The 26,808-nt window shown below is 48.7% G+C and overlaps 2 protein-coding genes across 9 annotated transcripts in view; both read right to left on the reverse strand.

Annotated features, from left to right (window-relative positions):
- The window catches only part of ANO2 (anoctamin 2), a 336,711-nt gene extending 327,706 nt beyond the window's left edge, over positions 1-9,005 (reverse strand). For 2 of the 8 annotated variants that reach the window (XM_089920172.1, XM_089920167.1), the window contains exon 1: positions 8,497-8,841. In XM_089920172.1, the coding sequence (XP_089776298.1) occupies positions 8,497-8,518 (22 nt within the window). In that variant the 5' untranslated portion in view covers positions 8,519-8,841. The other 6 variants (XM_089920173.1, XM_089920168.1, XM_089920169.1 and 3 more) reach the window with 6 other exon arrangements.
- Positions 9,006-12,022: 3,017 nt separating this feature from the next.
- Positions 12,023-26,808, reverse strand: part of VWF (von Willebrand factor) — a 135,936-nt gene continuing 121,150 nt past the window's right edge. Inside the window, exons 44-51 of the mRNA XM_022577360.3 lie at positions 25,530-25,710; positions 24,537-24,577; positions 23,922-24,038; positions 19,979-20,077; positions 19,165-19,293; positions 18,596-18,635; positions 12,856-12,953; positions 12,023-12,348 (exon numbers count right to left, since the gene is read on the reverse strand). Of these exons, the coding sequence (XP_022433068.2) occupies positions 12,160-12,348; positions 12,856-12,953; positions 18,596-18,635; positions 19,165-19,293; positions 19,979-20,077; positions 23,922-24,038; positions 24,537-24,577; positions 25,530-25,710 (894 nt within the window). The 3' untranslated portion in view covers positions 12,023-12,159. The remainder of the gene's footprint in view (positions 12,349-12,855; positions 12,954-18,595; positions 18,636-19,164; positions 19,294-19,978; positions 20,078-23,921; positions 24,039-24,536; positions 24,578-25,529; positions 25,711-26,808) is intronic.

A 26,808-nucleotide genomic window follows, 5' to 3' on the forward strand; every position in this document is an offset into this window, starting at 1 on the left:
TCCTCCTCCACCCACAAACAGCTCCCATCTCTGACCCTTCTCTTCCTCCTGGGTGTAACCAAGACTGATGATCTCTTTCTTATCCCCTGCTCTCCAGAGAAGGTGGAACGAATTTCTGTTGCCCAAAGTGAACTGGCTCTGAGGTTAATGCCCAAGACAGCTCTTCCAATCATAGCTCTCCACTGAACCTGCTGGAGCCTTCAGGTCTGGATGAGACATTGAGAGTTCTCGAGGGACAGCAGATGTGAGGGATATGGATGAACCTGAGATTTTTATAAATATCCCCAAATACATTTACAGTCTCCAGGAAATTGCTCAGAAATTTTCTCTATGTTACAGCATTGTTAACAGATATGAGTAAATTCATACCATGTAGACAAACCTTCACCTGGTAGATTGTACTCTCCTTGAGGACAGGAATCGTGCCTGTCTTGTTCACCACTGAATCCTTAGCCCTAAACAGGGGGACTGGCACGTAATCAGCTTTGGGAGTTGGGCAAGTGTTTCCCCATAGCTTTGGAAAAGGGAAGTCTCGACAGCAAGCATCCTTTGAGATGATAATACCGTGTAGAATCTTAAAGAACTGTTCATGAAAACACTTGAGACACCCCCTAGGGTCTCCCATAATTACTGGGTGGGACTTTAAGGGGGATTGGAGATCCTGTAATAACTAGTGGTGGAAACACTTGGGAGAGACTTTTTTTTTTTTTTTTGCAGTACGCGGGCCTCTCACCGTTGTGGCCTCTCCCGTTGCGGAGCGCAGGCTCTGGACGCGCAGGCTCAGCGGCCATGGCTCACGGGCCCAGCGCTCCGCGGCATGTGAGATCTTCCCGGACCGGGGCACGAACCCGTGTCCCCTGCATCGGCAGGCGGACTCGCAACCACTGCGCCACCAGGGAAGCCCGAGACACATTTTTAACGTCTCATAACTTCACCTCTACTAGGCTGCTGTCCTAGCCAAATACAGATTGCTCTCACTTAAGACCACATGTGTCCTCATTTGACTATCAGTGAAGTTACAGTCACCACATTCCAAAGGACAGAACTAGGAGAAGAAGTTCTGGAAAGGGATAAACAGAAGCACCCAGGAGCTACTCTATGGGGAGGGTGGGAGGAGCCTGCCATGAGAAGCCAGACTTAAAATACTAGGATCCAGCGATCAGTAAAAGCGAGGACAAATGGACACAGAGAGCGGTTCTCAACCTTGGATGCACGTTGGAATCACCTAGGAAAGTTAAAAGGTTGATGTCTGGTTCCACCTCGAGATCTGGACTTATTTGCCTGGGGCGCTCTATTGCGCCACCAGGGTTGAGACCATTGGTCTACAGAATCACCAACAGAATCAAAAATGTGAGCACAGATCTAGTCACAGGTCCTAAAATGTTAGATGGAAGAAGCATCACCTAGAACGTGAACAAGGGAAGCTTCGGACAAATAAAACGAAGGGCCACTTAGCACAGCGAAGGTAAATATTTAGATCTAGACCTGCCTTGACCTGGGTGTTAAAAAAAAAAAGTTGGGTGCTACATGAACCGAGAAGCAAGGGAAGCCTGTCAATGGAGAAGGAAAAGCTCCGTGCTTGGCACCATGAGCGTAGCCCGCTGCTACAGCCGAGGCGTGTGCTTCTACCTGGGGTAGGACCCACCTGTGCAGCTTCAGTTTGGCTCCCTGACTTTTAAAGCACACATTAGAGCCTTGATCATAAAACCAGCTTGAGAATCAAAAGGGGGTAGGAATAGGTCTATACATGCCAAGTAAAGGCAAATGCTAAATTTCATTAAATGTAGTTAACTTGTGCCTGAATGAGTTGATATACTTTATAGAAGAACTGGAGACACATCTACCTGCCATAACAAACAGGAAGGCAAGCATCTTCCTCTAAATGGACGACACAGATATGTGATTTTCCAGGAGGAGCATGGAGATAAGTATATAACACCATCACGATCCAGCACACATTGATAAAGCAGCTTTCTTAAAAGGTGGCCCTCAGGTAGAATTTTATCACTTCACCTAACTTCAGAGGGTCATAGCCAAGTCCCATAACTAAATACCTTGGTTAAATCCTTCATAAGAAAATTGTTATTGAAAAAAAATTTTAAATATGCAGCTGTATCTCTAGTTCATGTATTATTTTTATAATTTCTCTTTTTCTCTTTCCTTTAACCCAATGTATTCATTTCAAAAAGATGTGTACTTAAATTCTGCAAAGGACTGAGTTTCCCAAGGAGAAATTAAATTCAAACTCCAAGTCGCAAAGAATCAAATTGCTTGAGTTTCAAGGACCAGTGAAGTATATATTTCACATTTAAAGGAGGACTCACAATACCTTCACCTGCTTTCTCTAATTTAAATAGCCAGATGTCATTTTTTTAATTTCTTAAATATTATTTTAAAAGAAGCAACTGTGCAAATCAAAACTACAGTGAGGTACCACCTCACACTGGTCAGAAAGGCCATCATTAAAAAGTCTACAAATAACAAGTGCTGGAGAGGGTATGGAGAAAAGTGAACACCCCTACACTGCTTGTGGGAATGTAAATGGTGCAGCCACTGTGGAAAACAGTATGGAGGTTCCTTAAAAAACTAAAAATAAAGTTACCATATGATCTAGCAATCCCACTCCTGGGCATATATCCAGAGAAAACTATAATTTGAAAAGATACGTGCACCCCAATGTTCACTGCAGCACTATTTACAATAGCCAAGACATGGAAGCAACCTAAAGGTCCATCAACAGTGAATGGATAAAGATGTGGTAAACACACACACACACACACACACACACACACACACACACACACTGGAATATTACTCAGCCATAAAAAAGAAAACAATGCCATCTACAGCAACATGGATGGACCTAGAGATTATCATACTAAGTGAAGTCAGACAGAGAAGGACACATATGATATGATATCACTTATATGTAGAATCTTTTAAAATGATATAAATGAACTTATTTACAAAACAGAAACAGACTCACAGACATAGAAAACAAACTTATGGTTAGCAAAGGGGAAAGCGGGTGGGGGAGGGGTTTTGGATTAGCAGATACAAACTTCTATATATAAAATAGATAAACAACACGGTCCTACTGTACAATACAGGGAACTATATTCAGTGCCCTGTGATAAACCATAATGGAAAAGGATACAAAAAAGAATATATATATGTACACCTGAATCACTTTGCTGTACATCTGAATCTAACACAACATTGTAAATCAACTAGGCTTCAATTTTTTAAAAAGTTAATAAAGAAGCAGCAGAATCTGTTGGTCAGCTACCGTCACACCAGCTCACCACTCACTCATTCATTCATTCGTGCATTCACAAACCATTTAATAAGCATTCACCACATACCCTGTCCTGTCCTGGGTGCTGAAACTTGAAGATCTCAGAGCCTACTCGGGGAGACAAATGTCTAAATCTGTAACTTTAATACAGTGTAGTAAGTGTGACTATAGCACACTAAACTTACCATTTCTGATAGGCCCCTATGACAGACTACAAACTGCTTACCAACATCCATGTCTTCCTCTTCTCCCTGAACACACAGCTAGACCACATTTCCTAGCCTCCCTCCCTTGTAACTAGATGTGGCCACGGGACTGAATTCCGGCCAGAGGAATGTGAGAAGAGTGATATGTGCTATTTCTAGGCCTGGCCCATAGAAACCTTCCAGGCCTGCTTCTGCGTGCCCCTCCACGCTCTTTCCCCGGCTCAGATAACTGGAACGGCAGTTCTCAGGGCCACCTCGGAAGTCATAGTTGAAGCTGGAGGAGCCTCCGTCACCCCGGGTCCCTGAAAAGCTTCCTGGAAAAGAGTCACCCCACCAACTTGTTTACCCGCCCAGGCCTATCACTTGAAGTAAACTCTTGTTGTGTTTTCCTCCTTATTCTTTAGTCTACTCGTTAGAGCAGTTATCCGAGCATTACCTTAATAGAGTGCCCTTCATTATCAATGTGAATAATAATAAATAGAGCAGAGCAGTACCCTAATACAGTACCCTTCATTAATGTAGACAATAATAAATAACTCCACTTACAAGTGCAGTAATTCAGCCCAGGGAGACACCATCCACGTCAAATACCTGTGCTTCACAACCTTGCTCAAACTTCCCCCAACCTGACAGACTGGACAGCCCCCTCACACCTGTACACCCCATGCAGGGAGAGATTCTCAAAGGTAGGGACTGGATATCACCTTTGATCCTTACTGCAGCCTGGCACATAGTAGGTGCTCGAGGAAAGGGTGGACAAAAAATTGAGCTGCTGGAAAGATGAGCAGAGAGGGATTTCTGGCCAATCATCTCTTCGTGCTTTGTGGTATGGAATTCTGGAGTTTTGGGTGGGTAAGGAAGTTGAGAGGATTTGTCACCAGTATTGTACAGTTTAATGATTTGTCATTAAACTGTATAATACATACAGTATAATACAACATTATACTCAATTATATTCCAATATAAAATAAAATTTGGAGTAAATCAATTATACTCCAATATAAAATAAAATTTTAAAAAATGCTAAAGCATGTTCTTCACAATGAAGGGAAATGACAACAGATAGAAACTTGGATAAGAATTACTCCTGGGACTTCCTGGTGGTCCAGTGGGTAAGACTCCAAGCTCCCAATGCAGGGTGCCCGGGTTCGACCCCTGGCCGGCGAACTAGACCCTGCGTTCCACAGCTAAGAAGCCCACGTGCCACAACTAAGATCCAGTGCAGCCAAAATAAATATAAATAAATCAATTAAAAGTATTGCACCTGATGGAAGAGTGCATAACTTTCTTACACAGGCGAGGAAAAGAGATTGTGAGCCGTTGGTCAAAATGGACTATTAGCCTCTAAGTTTTCTATCTGCTGTAAGCCACAACTTTTCAAATTAGAGGTTTAACCCAATAGTTGGTTATCTAATGGTTTGAAAACAGCATTTTTTTTCAATATAATGGAATAGAATGGACGAGAAAAGAGTAAAACAGAAACGCCTCTTTTAAAAAAAAAATCAGAAACAATATAATAAATGCCCACATGAAAAATAATACTCTTTCTGAAAAACTATTAATGAAACTACAGCCCATTATGCTAGGCAATGTCTTATATGTCACACAAATACCGCTGTGCCATTCTTCTTAAACTTTAATGTTGATGAACGAATCTCCTTTTCTTAGGCAGTGAGACCCACGGGACTTACTATCTCTTTTCTGTTCTGCCTGTCAGGAGGCTCATAGGTAAGTTTTCACTCAACTACAGGACCTATTCTTCTCTAGGTTTTGGTGCTATAATAATATGTTCCTAATATTTCATTATTTGGCATTTGCTAATTTATCTTTGATTTAAGTTTTATTGCATCTAGGTTTTCCTTTTTTGTAATTTGTTTGAAGATTAATAAATAATAGAAATAGTTACTGATATAGGCAAGAATAAAAATGGATTAAAAAGGAGTCAGGGTGAGGAGTAATTACCAAAATATTAAAAACAGGTATTTTATTAATTTGCATTTAATTTTTTTTCACAATGGGCTTGTATCATTACTTTTTAGTTTTTAAGCTATTTTAATTAGTTAATGATGAACAATAGGCTAGAAAGTGGGAATTATCCCTTGGTCAGTGGACCAGTCAGAAGATGCAAGGGTGCTTTATACCTGTGTTTGCTACACAGAGAGAGGATCTGACCCTGGATCCTTGTGAGAATTGCCATCCTTTCGTAGTTTCAGCACAAGTTAACCTAGATGGAGAGCTGTCAGCCAGACAGACTTATAAATTATTTCCTTAAGAGTTTCTGGAGGAAGGGCAGGGTTGTCAGAAGGAGCCTAAGAAAGACCTCTAGTACATCTTGAAATGCCTGAAGTATGGACAGGGCTAATTTCTTTGGTTTGGCCTAAACAAGCCCAGGTTTGATCCTGGTTCCTCATTCTCATGTCCAACAACAGTGGACGTGGTTGCTACACTACTAGGATCAACTTAGGGCCCCCAGAATCCTGACAGGCCACTGTGTGCCCTTGTTGATCCATGTAGCTCCAGCACTGAGTGCAGTACCTGGCTCGGCAGGTGTGCTCTGAACTGCTGTGAGCTGCAAGCACAGGTGCATGGTGTGCAGATCCACTGAAATGATCGTGAGCCAGGTCTGCTAGAGCACATCAGACACCGGGCAAGTCCTCTGCCCCCAGTGGGTCAGTCTCTCCCACATGCCTGTGAGCCACAGATGTGGAACTCAGGTAACCCGTGCTCATTAAGTCATGTCCCCGGCGGAGGTCACAGTGGCACATTGCCCTAGGAGTTTGGTGATGACAACCTGCCTTCCTGGGCTTGACCCCACTAAGTAAACTAACCATGATGATCCCAGATTGGAAGTCGTGTCAAGGCAAGCCTTGCCTGGATTATGACCACAGCATCACCTACCAGCCTTGCAAGCAAAATTAGTGTCTCCCTAAAAGCCCCAGTTCCACCCACATTTCTCAACCACCCCTCCTTGTTGGTATCTACACTCCCTTCTAATTGCTTCTTAAGAACAGAACAAAAGCAACAAGGTGAGGTGGTGGGGAAATGAAATTGAATTCCAACTTTATCCTTCTCTGATGACTCGGTAGTTAACACAATGTAACAGACATATTTCTTAACCTCTCTGAACCTCAGGTTCCTCGTCAATGAAATGGACTTAACACTGACCCCCAGATTTTGGGGGAAGCAAAGCACGATGTCTGGTATACAGGTGATGCTTGATAAATGTTACTCTTCCCTTTCTCTTTGAAAAGTCAAAAACATATGGCCTGAGTCCCAAGACTCCGCGTGATCTGGTTCACTCTCACCCTCTCCCTCTCCCTCCAGGCACTGGGCTTCCCCCCTATTTTTTGGACAGCCCAAGCACATTGCTGCCATGGGGTCTTTCGCCACTACTGCCTTTGCTAGATCATTCTCCACGTGTCCACATGGCTGGTTCTTTCCTTGAATGCAATCTCTGTTTAAACTCCTTCTCCCCAACCACCTGCATACAAATAGAGACCGATTCTACTTTGTAGCTAGAGGCAAGATTCTCATCTCTAGTGGTCGAGTTTCTGTTCTCCGTGTGCTCTAGGAATCAGGTCCTCATTAAAGAAAATGAAAGGCAAGCTCCACTTTAGAACCCAGTGCCTCCGGCCCCCTAGCTGTGCCCTGTAGTGGAAGAGGGCAGGGAAGGGGCGGAGAGAAACTGGACAGAACCTGAGGCTGGTGTTTGGAACCCATCCCCACTCCTCACACAGCTTCCTCCATCAGCCAGCTAAGAGGCCCGGGACCCACGTAGAGGCAACCCAGAGAGCGATGCAGGTGCCCCGAAAGGACCGTCTCAGGTCCTTGGCTCCCAAAATGATGGTGCATGACAGGACACAGTGAGGGGGAGATTGGGCCCTGGACACCCAGCAGCTGAGGCAGGGCTCTAATGTCCGGTCCCAAGCACAAAGCCCAGGCGAGTGCAGGGACCCGGAGTCTCGTCATCCTCCAGAAGCGCCCTACCTTGTCTAAGATCTTCCCTCACCTGTCACCTGCCTTGGGGCGGAGACCTAACCTTGCTCAGTGGGAACTTCTATCCCGGACCAGCATCCACACGGTCCCCGGACCAGCATCCACACGGTCCCCGGACCAGCATCCACATGGTCCCCGGACCAGCATCCACATGGTCCCTGGACCAGCATCCACATGGTCCGGGGTGCCCTCTCCACACCTGCTCACAAAGTCTCGGGACTGTGCCTGATGCCTACCTTCCAGTCCCTTCTGCCCACCGTTCATGCCAATGAAGTGGGCACCCTGCCCCCGCCACTCCACGCCTCTCCCACGAGCCACCAGAAACAAGGCACCCAACAAAATCCCTTTCCAAGCAAGGTCAACCCTGCCAAACACGTCTTTCTACTCAGTATCATTTGGAGGTGAAGCAGTATCACCTCCTGCCCCCCTAAACGCTGCCTCAATTTGCTTTTCCTCTAAAACCAAAGTCCCCAGGAAAGTCACGCCTGTGTTTCCCTGCACCCCGAGGTGTAAATGTCCTTCCTGGGGGTGGGTTTGGATAAGGGCTGGAGGAGACATCCTGAAACTGTGAAGCTGCTCCAGGAATGCCAAAGTCAAATTGCAGGGGGTGAACCTGAACCTCTCTCCTCAGCAGATTGTTTCTGACTTACACTCTGGGTGTTTGCTTACCATTGAGATGCACTGAACTGAACACCCCCCGACTTAACAGGAAGATACAGAGATAGGAATTGGTCATTCATCACCAAAGAGCCACTGCACCAATCTTCTACCTCTTGTCCTACCTCTTCCCTCCTTGATTGGAAATGAGTGTCCAGGAAAGTGCTCAGGCACCCCTCGCCTTCCCCGTCCCGGGAGAAAAGGATCAGCTCTGGAACCACCATTCCAGGTTCACTTGGGGTCACGAATCCCAAGGGGTAAGAAGCCATGTCCTTCACTCCCAGCCCCTCTGCCTTCTACAACTTGTCAGGACCAGGGTCCCCGGCAGGGGGGACTCACCGCTCAGCCCGGGGGTGGCCATGGTGCGGGCGCGCAGGGCAGGAAACCGGGACTGCCCCTCTGCTGGGGCTGCTCTGGCGTCTGCACTGGCTTATTCAGTCGCGGGACTAATTCCATCGCAGCTCAGCTCCGTCTGGACGTGCCCGCCCCAGCCTGCTGCCGCTGCCTCCTCCCCCATCCCTCGCCAGCGGCTACCAGGCCTCCCCGGAGCTGCACCCTAGGCGCACCGGCGCTGGTCGCGCCACGTGGAGAAAGGAGCGCGTTCCCGTGGGCCGGCTGAGTCCGGGACACGCTCCGGTTAATGAAGCTGAGGTGCGAGACAGTAAGACCGCTGCTCTCCCCACCCGGGGAGCTAGCTGCCTGCTAACCTGGTTCGGGTGTGAGCATTCAGCCGGATTATCTCGTCAACAGCCTGGCTGATTAGCTTCCAATTCCATCCGGGAAGCCTGCTTCCCGCCGCCCTGGCCCTGATCGCCTGGGTAGGTAGGGGTGGGAGGCTCCCCCGCACGCCTGCCTGCACTCTACCCTCCACCAGATGTCCCCAACTTTCTCTAGATTAAAAGGCGCAGGAGTGGAGGAATCGTGCCCCAGGGACAGGAAGAGGGGCTGCAAGAGGCAAGGGGAGGGGCTTGGGGAGGCAAGGGGTTTTAGCAAAGCTTCCCAGGGAGACGCTGGGACCAGTTGAGGAGGTAGATGGTGGAAGCTCCATTCCAGGAAAAAGAGGAGTTCCATCTCTCCGGAATGGCTTTGATATCTAGCCATGGGCAGGGGGATGGAAGAGAAGACCTCCAAAGGGCCATTCTGGATGATGGAATCTACAATTCCAAGACGCCCCCAAGTGAAACAAGTGCATTAATACCAGAGACCCTGAAAATGAAAAGGTATTATGTTAACATTATATGTCAAGTAGGCTCTGAATGACCACGGACTTTCCTATCTCCTATGCTGATAAGGTGGGCTGGTGGGGACTGCTCCCCACTTTATAGATGAGGAAACTGAGGCAGTAAAGGGGAGTCAGGGGCTGAGCAGAAGGAAAACCAAAAGCAGTGTGTGCCAACCTGGGCTGTATCCTGGGCACCAGGAGTAACCATGGCTGACGTGGATGTGGACTTCCTCGCCCTCAGCATCCTTCTCAGAGCCTTCCCCAGAGGAATTATCTAATTCTAGTAACAAATCTATGAGGGAATTACTGCCTGTGTGCCCATTTCACAGATTAGGAGACTGCAGTGTAAACGGTCAGGCACCGTGCCTCTGAGGACTGTGCCTGCTCCAGAGCCTGTGCTCTAACACTTGGTTCCTGGCTGCTTGAGACAACACCCTTCTCCATTCACTTCTGGGAACCCTTCTCTACGTGTTTTCAATGCCAAGAGGATTGGAAACCTTTCCACCATGGTGGTTCCTTATCCATTCCCTCTCTTCTCTCCCTCCAGCACTTTTTTAGTCCCTTGGTCCCTGCATACTCCTCCCTTGAGACTCCCCCTAAGACTCTCACTTTGGGGACTGTCCCATCTGGTCTAAGGGTGACAAAAAAGAGAGTGCCTGAGACCAGAGGCAGACCCGCCCTGGAACACATGCAGAATGGGGACAGCTCCTGACTCATACCCCCACTACCAGTTTCTCCTTTTTACCCTACTTCCTGCATTTTTTTTTAAATCAAAATATGCAATTTTTCTGACTCAGCTTTTTTCTTGGCAGTGAACTGTACTATCAGTAAATATGAGGAGAACTCAGGCTATGGAGGCAGTTGGAAAACTGACACCTTCTGCTGGAGAGGCAGACTCCCCGCTGAGTTTCTCTGTGGCGATGCCTCCAATGGCACCTCGTCCCCAGGTGGAGCATTAGGCCATCAGTCAGAAGGGAGACAGGTAATTCCCTGGCCCTGGATCTGGTTTCCTACAGAGACCATAGAGGCACTCAAAGTTGGAGGCGGGGTGATGGATGGAGGATGACAGCCTTTGAATTATTGAGCAGTTACATAAAACTTCTATCCATTCTTCCTTCCCTCTACCCGGCTAAACTCCCCACCGAAACGACTCAACACAACCCATGCCATTTGCCTTCAATGTATCTTCCCTGGAGGTTCTTCCCCAGCAGTGACAGAAGCAGAAAGACCTAGAAATGCAGCTGTCACTGGTTCCTGTGAGAACAGGGCCGAATCTGTCAGCACCAGGGACGTGCGGCTCTGATGCACCGGCTCCGGAGTTCTTGCCCAGGTGTCCAGGTGCTTGGGTTCTGAACCTGACCCTGCCACCCAGCAGCTGTGTGACCTTTGGCAAGTTACTCAAGTTCTCTGAGCCTCTTTCATCCTCTGCAAAGGGGCAGGAGAGGGCAGTGGATGAGATGTCTAAATCCTTTCCAGCTCCATGGTCCAATCCGTTCAATGAGTTGAGTCTCTCCTGGGCTAGAAGGATCTGGCATGAAAGTCAAGCCTCCATCAAATTCCTGTCTCATAGCCAGGACAGTTGCTTTATTCTCATGGGTGTGCTCTCCCCACCTAGAGTCTCTGCCATCTTGCCAGCATATACATGTAAGCTTTTTCATATAAGTCTAAGAAAGGATGATCTCTCCTTGAGAGTGACAGCAGTGGTTAGTGATTTGGGGACCCGGTGAGGTCTGGAGTTACCTACACCTCTTCTGTCCACCAAATGATCCTGGAGTGGGCAAGGCCTTGGCCTCCAGCATCCAGCCCAAAAGGAACTCAGCTCCCTCACCCCTCAGAACAAAGGAAATCCTCAATGCTCTGCCACTGACGGTAGGGACACTTAGGGTTCCCCTTTGAAGCTTGATTTCCCCATTTTTCTTCTGGTCACTTTTTCCGTTATTAGAGAGCAATTCACAGTTACTCCCGGACCTTCTGGCTTATTTGACCCTCCCAACCGAGTGAGTGAGACTGACGTTCCTGGTTCCAGTTGAGGAAACGAAGTCTGAAAACCGCTAAGGGGCTTGCTGAGGCCACACAGTCCAGCGAAGGCCATGGGTGGAACCTGGGCCGCCCCCGAGTCTGGGGGTCTCCGGCCACGGCCACGCCTGTGCCGCGAGGGACCACGTTCCCGCACACGCCCAGCACCGCGTTTCCAGCCCCCCAGCCCCCAGCCTCTCACCCTCCCACGGGGGCGACTGAGGAACACAGGCACTGGCTCAGCCGAGGGCTCAGAGAACCCCTTGCACACCCACTGGGGCTCCTTCCCCATCAAGTCAGCCACACTGGCCAGAGCCTGGCAGGAGCCTGGCTCTAGGGACTCCTCTGCTCTGCCCAGAAGCCCCTGGATTCAGAGACTGGAGACCCCAGTGTCCCAGAGCAAATCCCTTCTTCAGCCACTGGGCTGTTTCCAAGGAGGCCTGGTGCTCACTTTCCCCTTCCCTCCCCGTGGAGGCTGAGATGCCACTTTCTCCCCGATGTGGGCAGTGCCTCCCGCAGACCCCAGGGCTCAAGTGTTTCCAGATGGAGCCTGTGCTCCCCTACCCCCCACCCCCTTCAGCACCAGCCTCAGAGCTCCAGCCCAGCCTACAATAGCCATCTCAGCCTAGATGAACCATGAGCCTTTGGCAAGATGACAGATTGACCTTTATTGTGGGCCCGGGGAAGCCCGGGAGCGGAGCACGCATGCGCCAAGTAGGGGTTGCCAAGCGGGTGGTGACGGGTGTCCGCGGCAGGACCGCGCCTCACTGGCGGCATTTCCTGGGGGAGCACTTGCACTGCATGGCGTTGAGGACCACGTGGTGGATGACGGAGCCGTTGGCGCAGCGCAGGGGCACCTGCATGGGCTCTGTGCGTGTGGGCGTGCAGCAGGCGCACTGGTCCTGCACGTCCTCTGTGTCGATGGAGTACAGGGCTTTGCTGGTGCATCTTCCCTATGGCGGGGCAGAGAGAGGCGGCCGTTGTGGGCGGTGGAGAGTCCCAGGGTGGGGAGGGCTCTGGGGCAGCCCGCTTCCTCCACCTGCCCTCCTCCAATCAAGAAGGTCTGGCCTTGCCCGGAGAAACACAGGACAGCCAAACAATGTGTAAAAGTAGCTCTTGGGAGGTCTGAAAGGCCTGTCCTAATGGAACTGTCACACCCAAGCCCTCTAGCTGCAATTTCTATGCCTGTGTGATTGATCTTCAGGAAACATAGCTCCCATCTTCCATTAAGTAATTCTCCATTCTCTTCAGAGGACGTGTTGAATCATTGCTCAGTTTTTTTCTTCTAGGGTCAAAAGTTCCCATTTACTTCAATAAAACATTGGCTTTTTAAAAAAATTTTAAAAGCTCCCAGTTCCTTTCACTTCTCCCCGCTGTGAATTTCCCAGATCCTTCGACTCTGTAACTAAAGAGACGTGACCAAACAAAGAACTTGCCCCTCCCAACCGAGGGCCCCTTACCTGGCAGTAGTGAATGTCCACTTGCTCTTCAGACAGACAGTCTCCCACTTTGACATACTGCAGCTTGGCAGTGATGTCCTTGCACTCGGGCTCCTCACCTACAGGACAGGTGAGAGATGGGACCTGTTCTTCCACAAAACACTCTCCAGCCGAGTTCCCTCATTTACTGGAAATAGGTCAATTTCACAGTAACCGGATCACCAAAGCCAGCCATGGGGAAGGCAAGTCAGTGGTCCTGGTTCCCCTCAGCTTCTCCTGGCCCTTCATATTCAGAGATATAGTTATCGCTGGGTTTAACTCACTTAATGGCACAATTTTAATTGCAGGAGGAGCGTAGATTCACTGTGCTTTGGTGATGTCAATGGATAGGACTTACTTTTATGTAATTGTAGACTCTAAAAACCATGATGAATAAATAAGGAAACACAAGCTTTAAATGACACATTAAACAAGATGGACTTAATTGATATTTATAGGACATTCCATCCAAAAACAACAGAATACACTTTCTTCTCAAGTGCTCATGGAACATTCTCCAGGATAGATCATATCTTGAGTCACAAATCAAGCCTTGGTAAATTTAAGAAAATTGAAATCGGATCAAGTATCTTTTCCAACCACAACACTATGAGACTAGATACCAATTACAGGAAAAAAAACTGTAAAAAATACAAACACATGGAGGCTAAATAATACGTTACTAAGTAACCAAGAGCTCACTGAAGAAACCAAAGAGGAAATCAAAAGCTACCTAGAAACAAATGACGATGAAAACACGATGAACCAAAACCTATGGGATGCAGCAAAAGCAGTTCTAAGAGGGAAGTTTATAGCAATACAATCCTACCTCAAGAAACAAGAAACATCTCAAATAAACAACCTAACCTTACACCTAAAGCAATTAGAGAAAGAGGAACAAAACCACCCCCCGCAAAGTTAGCTGAAGGAAAGATCACAAAAATCTGATCAGAGGGCTTCTCTGGTGGCACAGTGGTTAAGAATCCGCCTGCCAATGCAGGGGACATGGGTTCAAGCCCTGGTCTGGGAAGATCCCACATGCCATGGAGCAACTAAACCCATGCCACAACTACTGAAGCCCGTGCACCTAGAGCCTGTGCTCCATAAAAAGAGAAGCCACTGCAATGAGAAGCCTGCGCACCGCAATGAAGAGTAGCTCCCGCTCGCCACAACTAGAGAAAGCCCGTGTGCAGCAACAAAGACCGCACGCAGCCAAAAATTAAAAAAAAAAAAAATCAGATCAGAAATAAATGAAAAAGAAATGAAGGAAACTTTAGCAAAGATCAATAAAACTAAAAGCAGGTTCTTTGAGAAGATAAACAAAATTGATAAATTATTAGCCAGACTCATCAAGAAAAAAAGGGAGAAGATTCAAATCAACAGAATTAGAAATGAAAAAGGAGAAGTAACAACTGACAGTGCAGAAATACAAAGGATCATAAGAGATTACTGCAAGCAACTATACGCCAATAAAATGGACAACCTGGAAGAAATGGACAAATTCTTAGAAAAGCACAACCTTCCAAGACTGAACCAGGAAGAAACAGAAAATATGAACAGCCCAGTCACAAGCACTAAAATTGAAACTGTGATTAAAAATCTTCCAACAAACAAAAGCCCAGGACCAGATGGCTTCACAGGCGAATACTATCAAACATTTAGAGAAGAGCTAACACCTGTCCTTCTTAAACTCTTCTGAAATATAGCAGAGGGAGGAACACTCCCAAACTCATTCTACAAGGCCACCATCACCCTGATACCAAAACCAGACAAAGATATCACAAAAAAAGGAAACTACAGGCCAATATCACTGATGAACATAGATGCAAAAATCCTCAACAAAATACTAGCAAACAGAATCCAACAGCATATTAAAAGGATCATACACCATGACCAAGTGGGGTTTATCCCAGGAATGCAAGGATTCTTCAATATACTCAAATCAATCAATGTGATGCACCATATTAACAAATCAAAGGATAAAAACCATATGATCATCTCAATAGATGCAGAAAAAGCTTTCGACAAAATTCAGCACCCAATTATGATAAAAACTCTCCAGAAAGTAGGCATAGAGGGAACCTACCTCAACATAATAAAGGCCATGTATGACAAACCCTACACACTAGGGTTTGCATTCCTATACACTAACGATGAAAAATCTGAAACAGAAATTAAGGTAACACTCCCATTTACCATTGCAACAAAAAGAATAAAATACCTAGGAATAAACCTACCTAAGGAGACAAAAGACCTGTATGCAGAAATCTATAAGACACTGATGAAAGAAATTAAAGACAATACAAACAGATGGAGAGATATACCATGTTCTTCGATTGGAAGAATCAACATTGTGAAAATGACTATACTACCCAAAGCAATCTACAGATTCAATGCAATCCCTATCAAACTACCAATAGCATTTTTCACAGAACTAGAACAAAAAATTTCACAATTTGTATGGAAACACAAAAGACCCCAAGTAGCCAAAGCAATCTTGAGAACGAAAAATGGAGCTGGAGGAATCAGACTCCCGGACTTCAGACTATACTACAAAGCTACAGTAATCAGGACAGTATGGTACTGGCACAAAAGCAGAAATACAGATCGATGGAACAAAATGGAAATCCCAGAGATAAACCCATACACACATGGTCACCTTATCTTTGATAAAGGAGGAAAGAATATGCAATGGAGAAAAGACAGCCTCTCTTCAATAAGTGGTGCTGGGAAAACTGGACAGCTACATGTAAAAGAATGAAATTAGAACACTTCCTAACACCATACACAAAAATAAACTCAAAATGGATTAAACACCTAAATGTAAGGCCAGACACTATAAAACTCTTAGAGGAAAGCATAGGCAGAACACTCTATGACATAAATCACAGCAAGATCCTTTTTGACCCACCTCCTAGAGAAATGGAAATAAAAGCAAAAATAAACAACTGGGACCTAATGAAACGTAAAAGCTTTTGCACAACAAAGGAAACCATAAACAAGACAAAAAGACAACTCTCAGAATGGGAGAAAATATTTGCAAAGGAAGCTACTGACAAAGGATTAATCTCCAAAATATACAAACAACTCATGGAGCTCAATATCAAAAAAACAAACAACCCAATCCAAAAATGGGCAGAAGACCTAAATAGACATTTCACCAAAGAAGATATACAGATGGCCAAGAAGCACATGAAAAGCTGCTCAACATCACTAATTATTAGAGAAATGCAAATCAAAACTACAATGAGGTATCACCTCACACCAGTTAGAATGGGCATCATCAGAAAATCTACAACAACAAATGCTGGAGAGGGTGTGGAGAAAAGGGAACCCTCCTGCATTGTTGGTGGGAATGTAAATTGATACAGCCGCTATGGAGAACAGTATGGAGGTTCCTTAAAAAAGTAAAAATAGAACTACCATATGACCCAGCAATCCCACTACTGGGCATATACCCTGAGAAAACCATAATTCAAAAAGAGTCATGTACCACAATGCTCATTGCAGCTCTATTTACAATAGCCAGGACATGGAAGCAACCTAAGCGTCCATCAACAGATGAACGGATAGAGAAGATGTGGCACATATATATACAATGGAATATTACTCAGCCATAAAAAGAAACAAAATTGAGTTATTTGTAATGAGGTGGATGGACCTAGAGTCTGTCATACAGAGTGAAGTAAGTCAGAAAGAGAAAAAAAAATACTGTATGCTAACACATATAGAGAGAGAGAGAATCTAAAAAAAAGAAAAAAGGTTCTGATGAACATAGGGGCAGGACAGGAATAAAGATGCAGACGTAGAGAATGGACTTGAGGACACGAGGAGGGGGAAGGGTAAGCTGTGACAAAGTGAGAGAATGGCATGGACATATATACACTACCAAATGTAAAATAGATAGCTAGTGGGAAGCAGCCGCATAGCACAGGGAGATCAGCTCAGTGCTTTGTGACCACCTAGAGGGGTGGGAAAGGGAGGGTGGTAGGGAGACCCAAGAGGGAGGGGATATGGGGATATATGTATATATATATAGCTGATTCACTTTGTTATACGGCAGAAACTAACACAACATTGTAAAGCAACTGTATTCCAATAAAGATGTTAAAAATAATAAAATAAAAACCATAATGATGAGAGCAATCCACCTGCGCTTATAACAATATCCAGAAGCTGACGGGCAATGGGGCAGCTAAGAAATACAATGAATCTCTAACCATCCCTGCAAATGTCATTGTCTCTGTGGGAGCTGATCGTAGGAGCCCTTATGGAATCTTCCCTTTGGGTATAGCTACCTCTGGGTCGCTAGCATGGGTCTCCTTATGTACAGGGGTTAAAAGCATTCAGATCTGAACCTCTACTTGGCCCACTGATAATCTAAGATTTAATGCCAGCTCATTATTGCCCATCCAAACACTGGGAGTTTTCCATTCCTGGATGGCTCCAAATCTAAATCAACTTTAACTACCTAATAGTTGGGCTCCCAACTCCCAAATAATGTCATTTTAAAGTGAAAGCCTGCCAACCACATTAAGAGGGTGAATAAGGAAAACATATTGAGGCCAATACACTATATTGTTTTGCTGTAGATTTAAATCCCTGAGCCTGGCTTCTTTTCCTTATGGAAGGTCCCCACCTCTTGAAAGCACAGACCGACACAGGCCCCTTTTGGCCTCGCTGCTAGTTTTGAAGATAACAGCCTCGGCCCAATTCCATGTGCAGCACGCCTAGAGAGAATGCATCTCCTCTGATGGTTTCCTGACCACATTCTTCAATCATGCAAACAAGAACCATAGAAAAAGATGCTTTCAGAGTGTGTTTTCCACAACCTGCAACTTGGTTACAGCAACTACAGGGACTGTCAGAGTGAGCCATCAAGAAAAGAATGAATGACTGAACGCTGAAGATATTCGTGTTTTTACTTTTCCTTTCTCTACCCAAAAATAAACATGGGAACATGGGCCCGTGAACCCCAAAACCAACTAAACTAAAAGACAAAGAACATTAGTCCAGGCAAGTAATTCTACATTCAGAGAATACAGCACTAACACTGGGATTCTGAAAGGTACTTGTGCTCGTGGAAACAAGAACGCAAGAACATGTGGTGAGATGCTGTCTGGTGGGCAGGCTTGAGCTCCGTCTCCAAAGCTGCAGCCGTAACTATTGGGACCAACCCGTACAACACAACTGCAAGGTCAAGAGGAGCTGAGAGGGAAGCAGACGAGGTTAATAAAACTGAGACCAGCCTCATAAATCCTCGAGAAGGCTGTGTTCACTGCAGCCCCACAGCCAGCTGCTGGCTTCCCTTTCTCTCTGGGAGAGCTTGCACGACACCCAAAGGTTAGAGGCGTACTGAATGTCCGCTCTGTCGAGATCATGAATCAAGGTGCCTGTCTTCAGGAGTTCTGGTGGCAGAGGGAAGACATTCTCTCATGATAGGACTACTATGACCAACCCAAGGCTCTGCCAGGGGAAAGGCAGGTAAGAGGTTAGTGATTGCCAGGAGTTTGGAAGGAGGAGGAAGAGTGTGCCTCACGGGCATCTTGAAAGGGGGCTTGAGCAGGGCGCAGTCCAAGGACATGCAGGGTGGGGTGGAAGCTCCCTGAGGAATTGAACACAGTGACTGCAACATCTTTCTAGAAGAAAGGTCATTGCAAAGAACAGTCCCTGGACTTCGCCTGATGGATTTCAAGGGACAAGCTATTGGTAAGGTACTTACACGTGTCACAGCATGTGCCTGGAATTTTCATGATTTTCCCCTAAGAAAACAGCAAAGTCGCAGATTAGGCACAAATAGTACATAGTGGACACTGCCAGTCACCCCAGGCCATGTCCTGCCTCTGGACTCACAGTCCTGAGCTTAAGTCCCCAGATATGAACGGGTTTTCCCATCACAAATGTGAATAGACTGACCACCCCATCTGGCCAGGCCGAAATGATTCTGATTATTCTGAATTCCCTTCCAGTTGAGTCACCAGGATCATCATTCCCAGCGGAGGCTGGAAATCAGTTTGCTCTCTCACCATCCCATTCAAGGATCACAGATCCAGTCTCCCTTAAGGGAAGGTGTTTTCGTAAAGCATATGGTACAGTTGAGACAGTTTTGTCCCTGCATCGGGCTTTGATTTTGTAATTTCGTTGATTTTTAAACTAGGTCAGGTTCTCCTTGGACACTGGGAATCACGTGTCCAACAGCAGAGCTGGACCGCTGTTCAGAAGAACCCTCTTCTGAGAGTCGAAGATGGAGACAGTCAAGAGGAAAGCAGGGCCTGAGTCCCAGCTACTCACCCCCTCAGCCAGACACTTGTGTCCATCGAAGGGCGGGCAGCCCGTGACCCTCCTCTCCCAGATGAACTCGCCTCTCTTGTTGACCCTGCAGAAGTGACTGTCACAGCCATCCTGGAGAGTCTCGTCGCGCTGAAAGGAAAGAGGGGAGGTGGGCACAGCAAATCTGAAGACGGTGTTTGGGGTCCAAAGCCACTTCAAGCCATGACCTTGACTCCTTGGAGTTGTTGAGACAAGGTAGGGGACCTTAGAACAAGACCGAGGCAGTGTGTGCAAAGTCTCCACACCCAGAACCCAGAACGGAGGTGGAGTCCAGTTTTACGGCTTGTTAACTGGGAATGGGGCTGCATAAATGTAGGGCATCCCTAACTCTACTGACCACTTAACAGCTTAAAGAATTAAGACACAGCAAAGGGAAACTGGCCCATCAGTAGCTGAACTAAAGGTGAGCCAGGTGCCACCTGCCAGCCCCACCAGCCCACTCTGGCTTTCATAGAGCCCAGCCTGTGTCACCCTGATTGCCTGACCAGTCTCATGGACCATCAAGGCTGGAGAAAATCTTAAAGATCAACTCACTCCCAATCACGGGGCCCTACACCAACTTCTGTCACAGAGAGTGACAAATTAACCAAATCTAAGAGAGAATTCCGTACTTCCTAAAGGTTACCCATCTTTCCCTTATGAAATCAGAACTAGGTACAAAAGGAAGTCAATATTGACCCAAACTCAGTCCCTCTTCCTTGAAGAAAATATCCCCAAATAGGAAACCAGACGGTGGTCGTAGGGAGACCCCTGAGTTTAAGTTGCCCACACACACCTTTAGCATCATGATCTGTCCCCCTCGTAGCTGAATGGTGCAAGCCATAGGCAGGCATCTCCCGCAGCACTGGCCCTGCATCTTCTCTTCCTTGTAACCCTGTAACCAGGAGAAAAAGCAGCCTTAGTTTAAACCTCCCCCTAAGATCCCGATCGAAAGTAGGCCAAATGGTAAATGGTTTCATTAAGCAGCTGTTCAAACTAGAAATCTGGGGGTCATCCTTGTGTTCTCTCTTTTTCTTATCCCCCCCTGCTCCACTCATCACCAGATCTTGCCAAAAACGGCATCTTGAGCTCATCCACAGCTTGTCGTGCCAGGGTCCTCTGTCCTGGACTCTGTCACGGTAGTAACTGTCTTCCTACCTCTATTCCTGCCAATCCAGCAGCTTCCCGGAAGATGGATTTCACTGTTTCACAAAAACACCCCCCCAATCTGGGAGACAACATAGGGTGACCAACTTTTTATTCTGCCAAGTATTTTAAACCATGTTAACAAAGCCAAAAAGTGATCGTCAGCTGTCGCATCACTGCGTTAAAATTAAAGCTCTTTTAACTCTCCCCACCATGCCGGAAAAAAAAAAAAAAAAAGAACTAAATCTAGTAAAGTTTTTTTTTTTGGTTTTGTTTGTCTGGTTGGCTGGCTTTTTCAGGCAAGGCTTTATTAGGGTCCCTGCCGCAGCAAGGGGCAGTGAGAACAAGTAACAGGTGCTCATGCTGGCTCGGTCCCAGAACACGGACAAGCTGGCTCCTCACATGGGGTGAAGGCAGGGGTGTTTAAAAGAATAAATTTAGTTATGTGAAGACCAGCTATGGTGTCATTCTTGTTTTCATTTTGCTACATTTAGTAATGACCACTTAGAGATTCATTCCTTGGGGTCCTGAGGTTTTTCTACTATGAATCTCTAGCAGGTCAGCGTGGAGCCCCGGACCTGAATTCCGGGGCTGGTCCTCTCACATTGCTCCCTTGCTCACTGCACTCCGACTGACAGCTCGTAACCAGCTGGGGAGGTTAGGAGTCTGTGAGCGTCCGCTGAACTCATCAGGGAAGCCACGGAGAGAGCCCAGGCCACACACACGCACTCAGAAAGACGCTGCTGACATCTGAGGCCATCAGGTCGTGTTTCACCGGTGAGCTTCAACTGTGTTTTCAAAAACGCACAATTCCTGGCAGGTGTGGACCGAGGTGGATGGGAGAAGAAGAAAGAGATGGGAAAAACAGCATGAATGTATGTGAGCGCTTCCAGTCAGAAAGAGGAAATAAAATGAGGCGTAAATCAGGCACGATTTCACGGGAGCGTGGATCGGGGCATTTTTTAGTGAGTGTTAGAAGAAGAGACTAGGAAATGCCCTCCACTCAGGCCCAAGCAGAAGAACGCGCCCAAAATCTTTACAGGAGAAGTGAGGGGTGGGGGACAGATGGAGGAGGCGTCTGCAAAGTGAAGGGATGGGGCGGTGGACGCACACTCCACACCCCAGAGAGGCAGAGGGCACGGTGAAGCCAAGAACAGGGAAAGGTGGTAGGCGCTGTGGGAGAAGAAGGGACAGGAGAAAGTGGAGGAGGCGGGAAGGTGAGAGGAGGGGCGATGATTTCAGAGGTGCTGTGGGACCGGGGGAAGAGGGACGGGAGGACAGGGAACACGGCAGAAACCACTGGAAGGACGCAACAGAGAGAACGGACCCCGCAAGGCAAGAACACAGCTGCACTGGTGACGGGCCTGTCTGAGCCCTGCTGGCGGGGTACGCACCGCACAGCTGCCAGACGGACACGGAGGGCAGTGCTGACCAGACTTTTGCCAGAGCATCCAATCAGGAGCCGCCAGGTGCCCAGCCAGCCACAGGCTCACTCACTCAGGTCTGAGCAGCCAACTAGCCCTGCTCCCCCTGTCCAGGGAGGCCCCCCAAACTCTCCTCACAGGTGTCTCCCGGCCCTTTTCATAAACTACATCGGCTGCTCAAGGACCCCAGGCTTATCTCCCCACTGCCCTTTTCTAACTCTTGCTTAAATGACAGTCTGTCCCTCTGCCCCCTCCTGGGGGGGTCATTGCTCAAGGTCAGCCCATGGTCATGCTCCTCTGGGAGGCCTTCTCAAGGTTCCTGGTCAGTGTCACCTCTCTTCCTCAAGCCCTCCTTTGTCTCTACCACCCAGCAGCACAGACTGGCTTCTGGGCTCCTTTTAGGTATAAGCGTCGTCTCCCCTGAAGGAGACACAGGCCCCACGTCTCTGACGATGCTACGAGTTCCATCTGACATCGGCAGTTCAAACAGACACAGACCAGCCTACACTTGACCCACCAGAGCTCCCCACCTGCAGGAGGCCACACGGAGGCCCTTCATGGTAGAGGAACGTGACAAGACCAGGTAAGCTGAGCTAGAATGGGGGGCATGTGAGGCAGAGCTCAGCAGAGGCTGAGAGACACACAGCAGGGCTAAACTCGGGGATCTCAAGAGGGAGGAGATCCCTGGGGAGACAGCGGAATTTTGGAGGCGAGGAGGAGGAGAACACAGACGAAAAGGGGCCGTGAATTTAAAAATATTTAGAAACCTAAGTCTAGACTGGATTCTAAAGCTGGATTTCTATGGACGCAGAGGAAGTGGCCGTGCCACCCTCTGACCACTAGAGGGCGCAGGTAGAGAGTTAGTGGGCTCGTCCCCCCCGCCCGCCTCCCCAGAACACTCTCCTTCAGGGCCGCTTAGCGTGGACCGCCTCCTGCATCCACTGTAGTTCCATGGACAACCAGTTAAAGGGATGCCAAAGACTCCAGACAGCATCATTCCATCCCATATTCAAGCCCAGATGTATGCAGGGGAGTTCTCTCTCTCTCTCTCACACACACACACACACACACACACACACACACACACACGCCTGCATCCAAAACCCTAAAACAACTGGGATTTTAAATTTAAAAAAAGCAAAAAGGCATACTTCACTGGCTTCTTTCTAATTGAGGCGGGAATGTTCTCCTTGAGCCATTCTATCAGAAGTAGCTGTGTCTCCTACGGACCCCTTCACTCCCCTTGAAAATGTGCTATTAAGCCCCTACTTGGAGCATCACACGGTGCCAAGTGCCATGAAGGGCACAGGTGCAGAACACTCCCCGACCTCAAGAGCGCTGACCGCACCAGCAGCTCGTCCTAACCTTGTCCCTAACCCACGCGTCGCCCCTCCCCTCTGGCCGCTGTGCTGTGCCGCTCCACTCCTCCCCGACCCCGCCCAGAACCCGCCCGCTGCCCCACCATCTGAAAGAGCAATGACTATACCCTGTGCATCTAGCTCACAAGAAACTCCTCTGACCAACCATATTTTCTAAGACAGCAGGAGCCCCAAATGCAGAAGGCAGTTTGCGGAGGAAACCAAGGCGTCCTCCTGAGCGTTGGGTCCAGCTCTGCGAGGTGGGGCTGAGAGTCACGATAAGAATAGTGAAGTGCATGCTTTCCTCTACCCAACTAGAAATGATGATTCCACTTCCCAGAACCCACCCTCAGAGGTGTTCTGAGCAAACACAGTCATCGTGACCTGGCAGGGTGAACTATTAAAACGCGATGTCCAATAACAAAAGTATATGTTGAGGCAGAGCCCCTTCAAAGAATGTTGCATAGAACCCTGCACATAGCAAGTGTCCACTGATAAATATTTGTTGACTAATTTTTAATGTTTTCAAAGAACAGTAGTATGTTGCTTAAAAAGAATACAGAACTGTAAATATGGTATCATAAGCCTTGCAAATACAGGAAGAAAATGTTTAAATTTCCAAAACTAAATTATAATTATATCTGAGAAATGCAATTTGGGTAGGTGACTTTTATTCTCTTCCTTACCGTTGTCAAATATGTCCATAATCAGAAAATCACGAAAGCTTTTATCTAACGAGCCCGGTGAGGTCCCATTGCTTGGGTCCCACAAGTACCCAGTCCACCCCCAGGCCCCCATGAGCCTCTCTCACCAGCGGGCAGTCCTCGCAGGTGGTCTGCCTGCACTCCAGCTTGAATCCGGAGATGACCCCCACCTGGACGGTGCAGAGGCAGGTGGTACACAGGTCAACCATCAGACTCCTCCCGGGCTGGAACCAAAAGGACCAGGGTCAGGCCTCCTGGCACCCAGAACCCCCGACCCTCCACTGCCCTCAGCCCCGTGAGCCGTCTGCCTTGGGCATGGGGGCCCGGCTGCCCAAAGCTGCCAGGATCCATCACCCTGATTCTCCTCCTGTCCCGAGAGGTCTGCTCCCTCCCTTCCCCACCCCACCTCAAGGATGGCACGGTAAGAGTGAGGGCTTTCCCAGCAGAGAGGGAGCTGGGGCAGAGGGAGAGGGGCAGATTGAAGCATGCACAGAAGAAATGCTCGAGTGCCTGGGGCCGGGATGTGAGCGCTAGAAGGTGGGGCCCGGGCCCCGGAGAGGTAAGGGTTCCACTCCAGGATGCCTGGGAAGCCCTGGAGGAAAGGGAAGTGTGGGTGGGGCAGGCCCCCCTGGCTCCTTTCACTTGCACTTTAGAATGACACCCTTCCCACAGCACCCCATCCCTGCCCCCCAGGCACCCTGGAGGAGAAGGCGGCAGCTCACCCCGATGATGGTGCCGTTGAGCACACAGGCCTGCAGGGGCTCTGGGGAGAGACAGGCACAGGGCATGAGTGTGCGGAACACAGCTGGTGAAGGCCCACGACCCAGCTGCTCCTCCCAGGCTGGGCCTCCCTGCTCCACCTGCCGGTCCTTCTCCCCACTCAGCACCAGGCGCTGTGGGTCCTCCTGCCGGAGCCCACGTGGCCACAGTGGCCCCAGGCCCGCTGAGGAAGGGCAGCTACCTGCTGCCCACCACCCAGCCCGCAGGGAGAAGGTCCCTGCAGTCCTCGAGGGGAGGGCACTTGTTTAAGTGATTCACACCCAAGGGGTGAGTGGGAGGATGTTTGGGCTTGTCAAAGAAAGACATTCTACTCTGGAAACTTTAAGTCCCGAGATAAAATCACACACAGAGCTCAGGACGGGGTGGCGAGAGCTGTTTGCTGTTGCTGTTGGTTGTTTGGCTGGTTGGTTGGTTGGTGGGTGGGTGGGTTAGTTGGTTGCTTGGTTGGTTTGTTTATTTGGTTGGTTGGTTGGTTGATTGTGTGGTTTGTTGGTTAGTTGGTTGACTGGTTGGTTGGTTGATTGGTTTGTTTGTTGATGTGGTTGGTTGGTTGGTTGGTGGGGTTAGGGGATGGGCAGTTGGAATACCTTTTCCAGCCGAATGATTGAGAAGAAGTCTCTAGAATTAGAGAAGCCTGGGTCCAAGCCCAGTTCTACCACTCACTAACTCACAAGAGCAAAGGGAGGTATAATGGTACCCACCTCATGGGATTGTCATAAGGATGACATGAGACAAGGTACAAAACCAGCGCTGACACAGTGACGACCCTCAGGAAATTGTCCCATTTCCCTCATCTTATTTGCTTTCTCCCCAAAGTGTTAGCAACGGATGGAGAGATTTGATCCTCCCCATTTCCCTGAGCTGCTCAAAAGGCAAGGATTCGGGAGCCTTAGAGGAAAGAGAGGCTTGAAGGCGGGCTTGGTGGCACATCTTACCGCAGTGACAGGTGGGGCAACAGCCCGAGGTCTGACAGCTCAGCTGGAAGCCCGAGGGGCAGGTGGGGACGTCCAGTTGGGGGCAGGAGACATTCCTCTGTTGCACGAAGACCTCCTCCTTGACTCGGACACACTCGTAGATGAGGCAGGGGTCCTCGGGAGAGGCCCAGTGAGAGCCAACCTGTGGTCGGAGCACCCAAGTTGGTCAGGGGGCCAAGGTCCCGCTGGGAGTGGGCGGCCCCCTCAGGAGCTGGTGTGGGTCCTGGAAGTGAGCCCGGCTCAACGGCTAAGCCCTGCCCACAGGGTGAGGCGCATAGAGGGAGGGACAGCTCATCCAGGTCCTTCAGTGAGTCTGGGTCAGAGTCACCCTGACCAAGATCCTAGCTCAGAGCCCCATGTGCTCCCAAGACAGAGTCTTGAACCACTGGAGGAAGCACCTGGGGACACCTAAGGATGCTCCCTCCACCCTTGGCTCAGCTGGGAGCTGAGTGTCCAGGAACGGCTGCATGGGGAGACAGTGGAGGGGAGATGTGGAGGGAAACTCAGCCCAGCACCCAACCTCGTGCTGCTTCCCTCTGGTACAGGGAGCCGGTAAGAGCCGGGGATGCCGGTGTCTGACCCTCGGCCCTGTAATCTGCCCTGAGCTCCCAGGCTGCACACGGGTGGCCTGTCCCAGGTAAGAGCCGGGGATGCTGGTGTCTGACCCTCGGCTCTGAAATCTGTCCTGAGCTCCCAGGCTGCACACGGGTGGCCTGTCCCAGGTAAGAGCTGAGGATGCCGGTGTCTGACCCTCGGCTCAGAAATCTGTCTTGAGTTCCCAGGCTGCACACAGGCGGCCTGTCCCCAAGGGCACCACAGTCAAGGACCACTGAGTGTCCAGAACATGGTTCAGAAAGTCCCTGCGGAGGTTCTGCCCGGACAACACGTGACCGTGAGCACGGTCTGTGTGGTCCAGCTCCCCACGCAAGCGGGGGCACCTGGCCTGCCCACTCCAGGCCCAGCAACGTCTCTTGGCCCCTGTTGCCTTTCTTCTCTTTCCAGAAGAGAAGCAGAAAGTACCACACACTGCAGCCTCTCTCCTGACCCGCTTCTGACTCACCCTGACCAAAGCTTCCCGCTGCGGGCCACACCCCACTCGGATCATTTACCCGCCAAGCTTTGGGCGCATCAGGAGGACCTGTCTCTACCCACACCTGCTGGGGCCCCCAGAGCCACTGCCGACCCGCAAGTCTTGTAGGTAAGATGGAGACTTGAATTGGGAAGGGAAACTCTTTTGTGA

The sequence above is a fragment of the Delphinapterus leucas genome, chromosome 11 (genome assembly GCF_059928025.1).
Source record: "Delphinapterus leucas isolate spDelLeu-1000000601 "Yukka" chromosome 11, BTC_Dleu_Yukka2, whole genome shotgun sequence".
NCBI classification, from domain to species: Eukaryota; Metazoa; Chordata; class Mammalia; order Artiodactyla; family Monodontidae; genus Delphinapterus; species Delphinapterus leucas.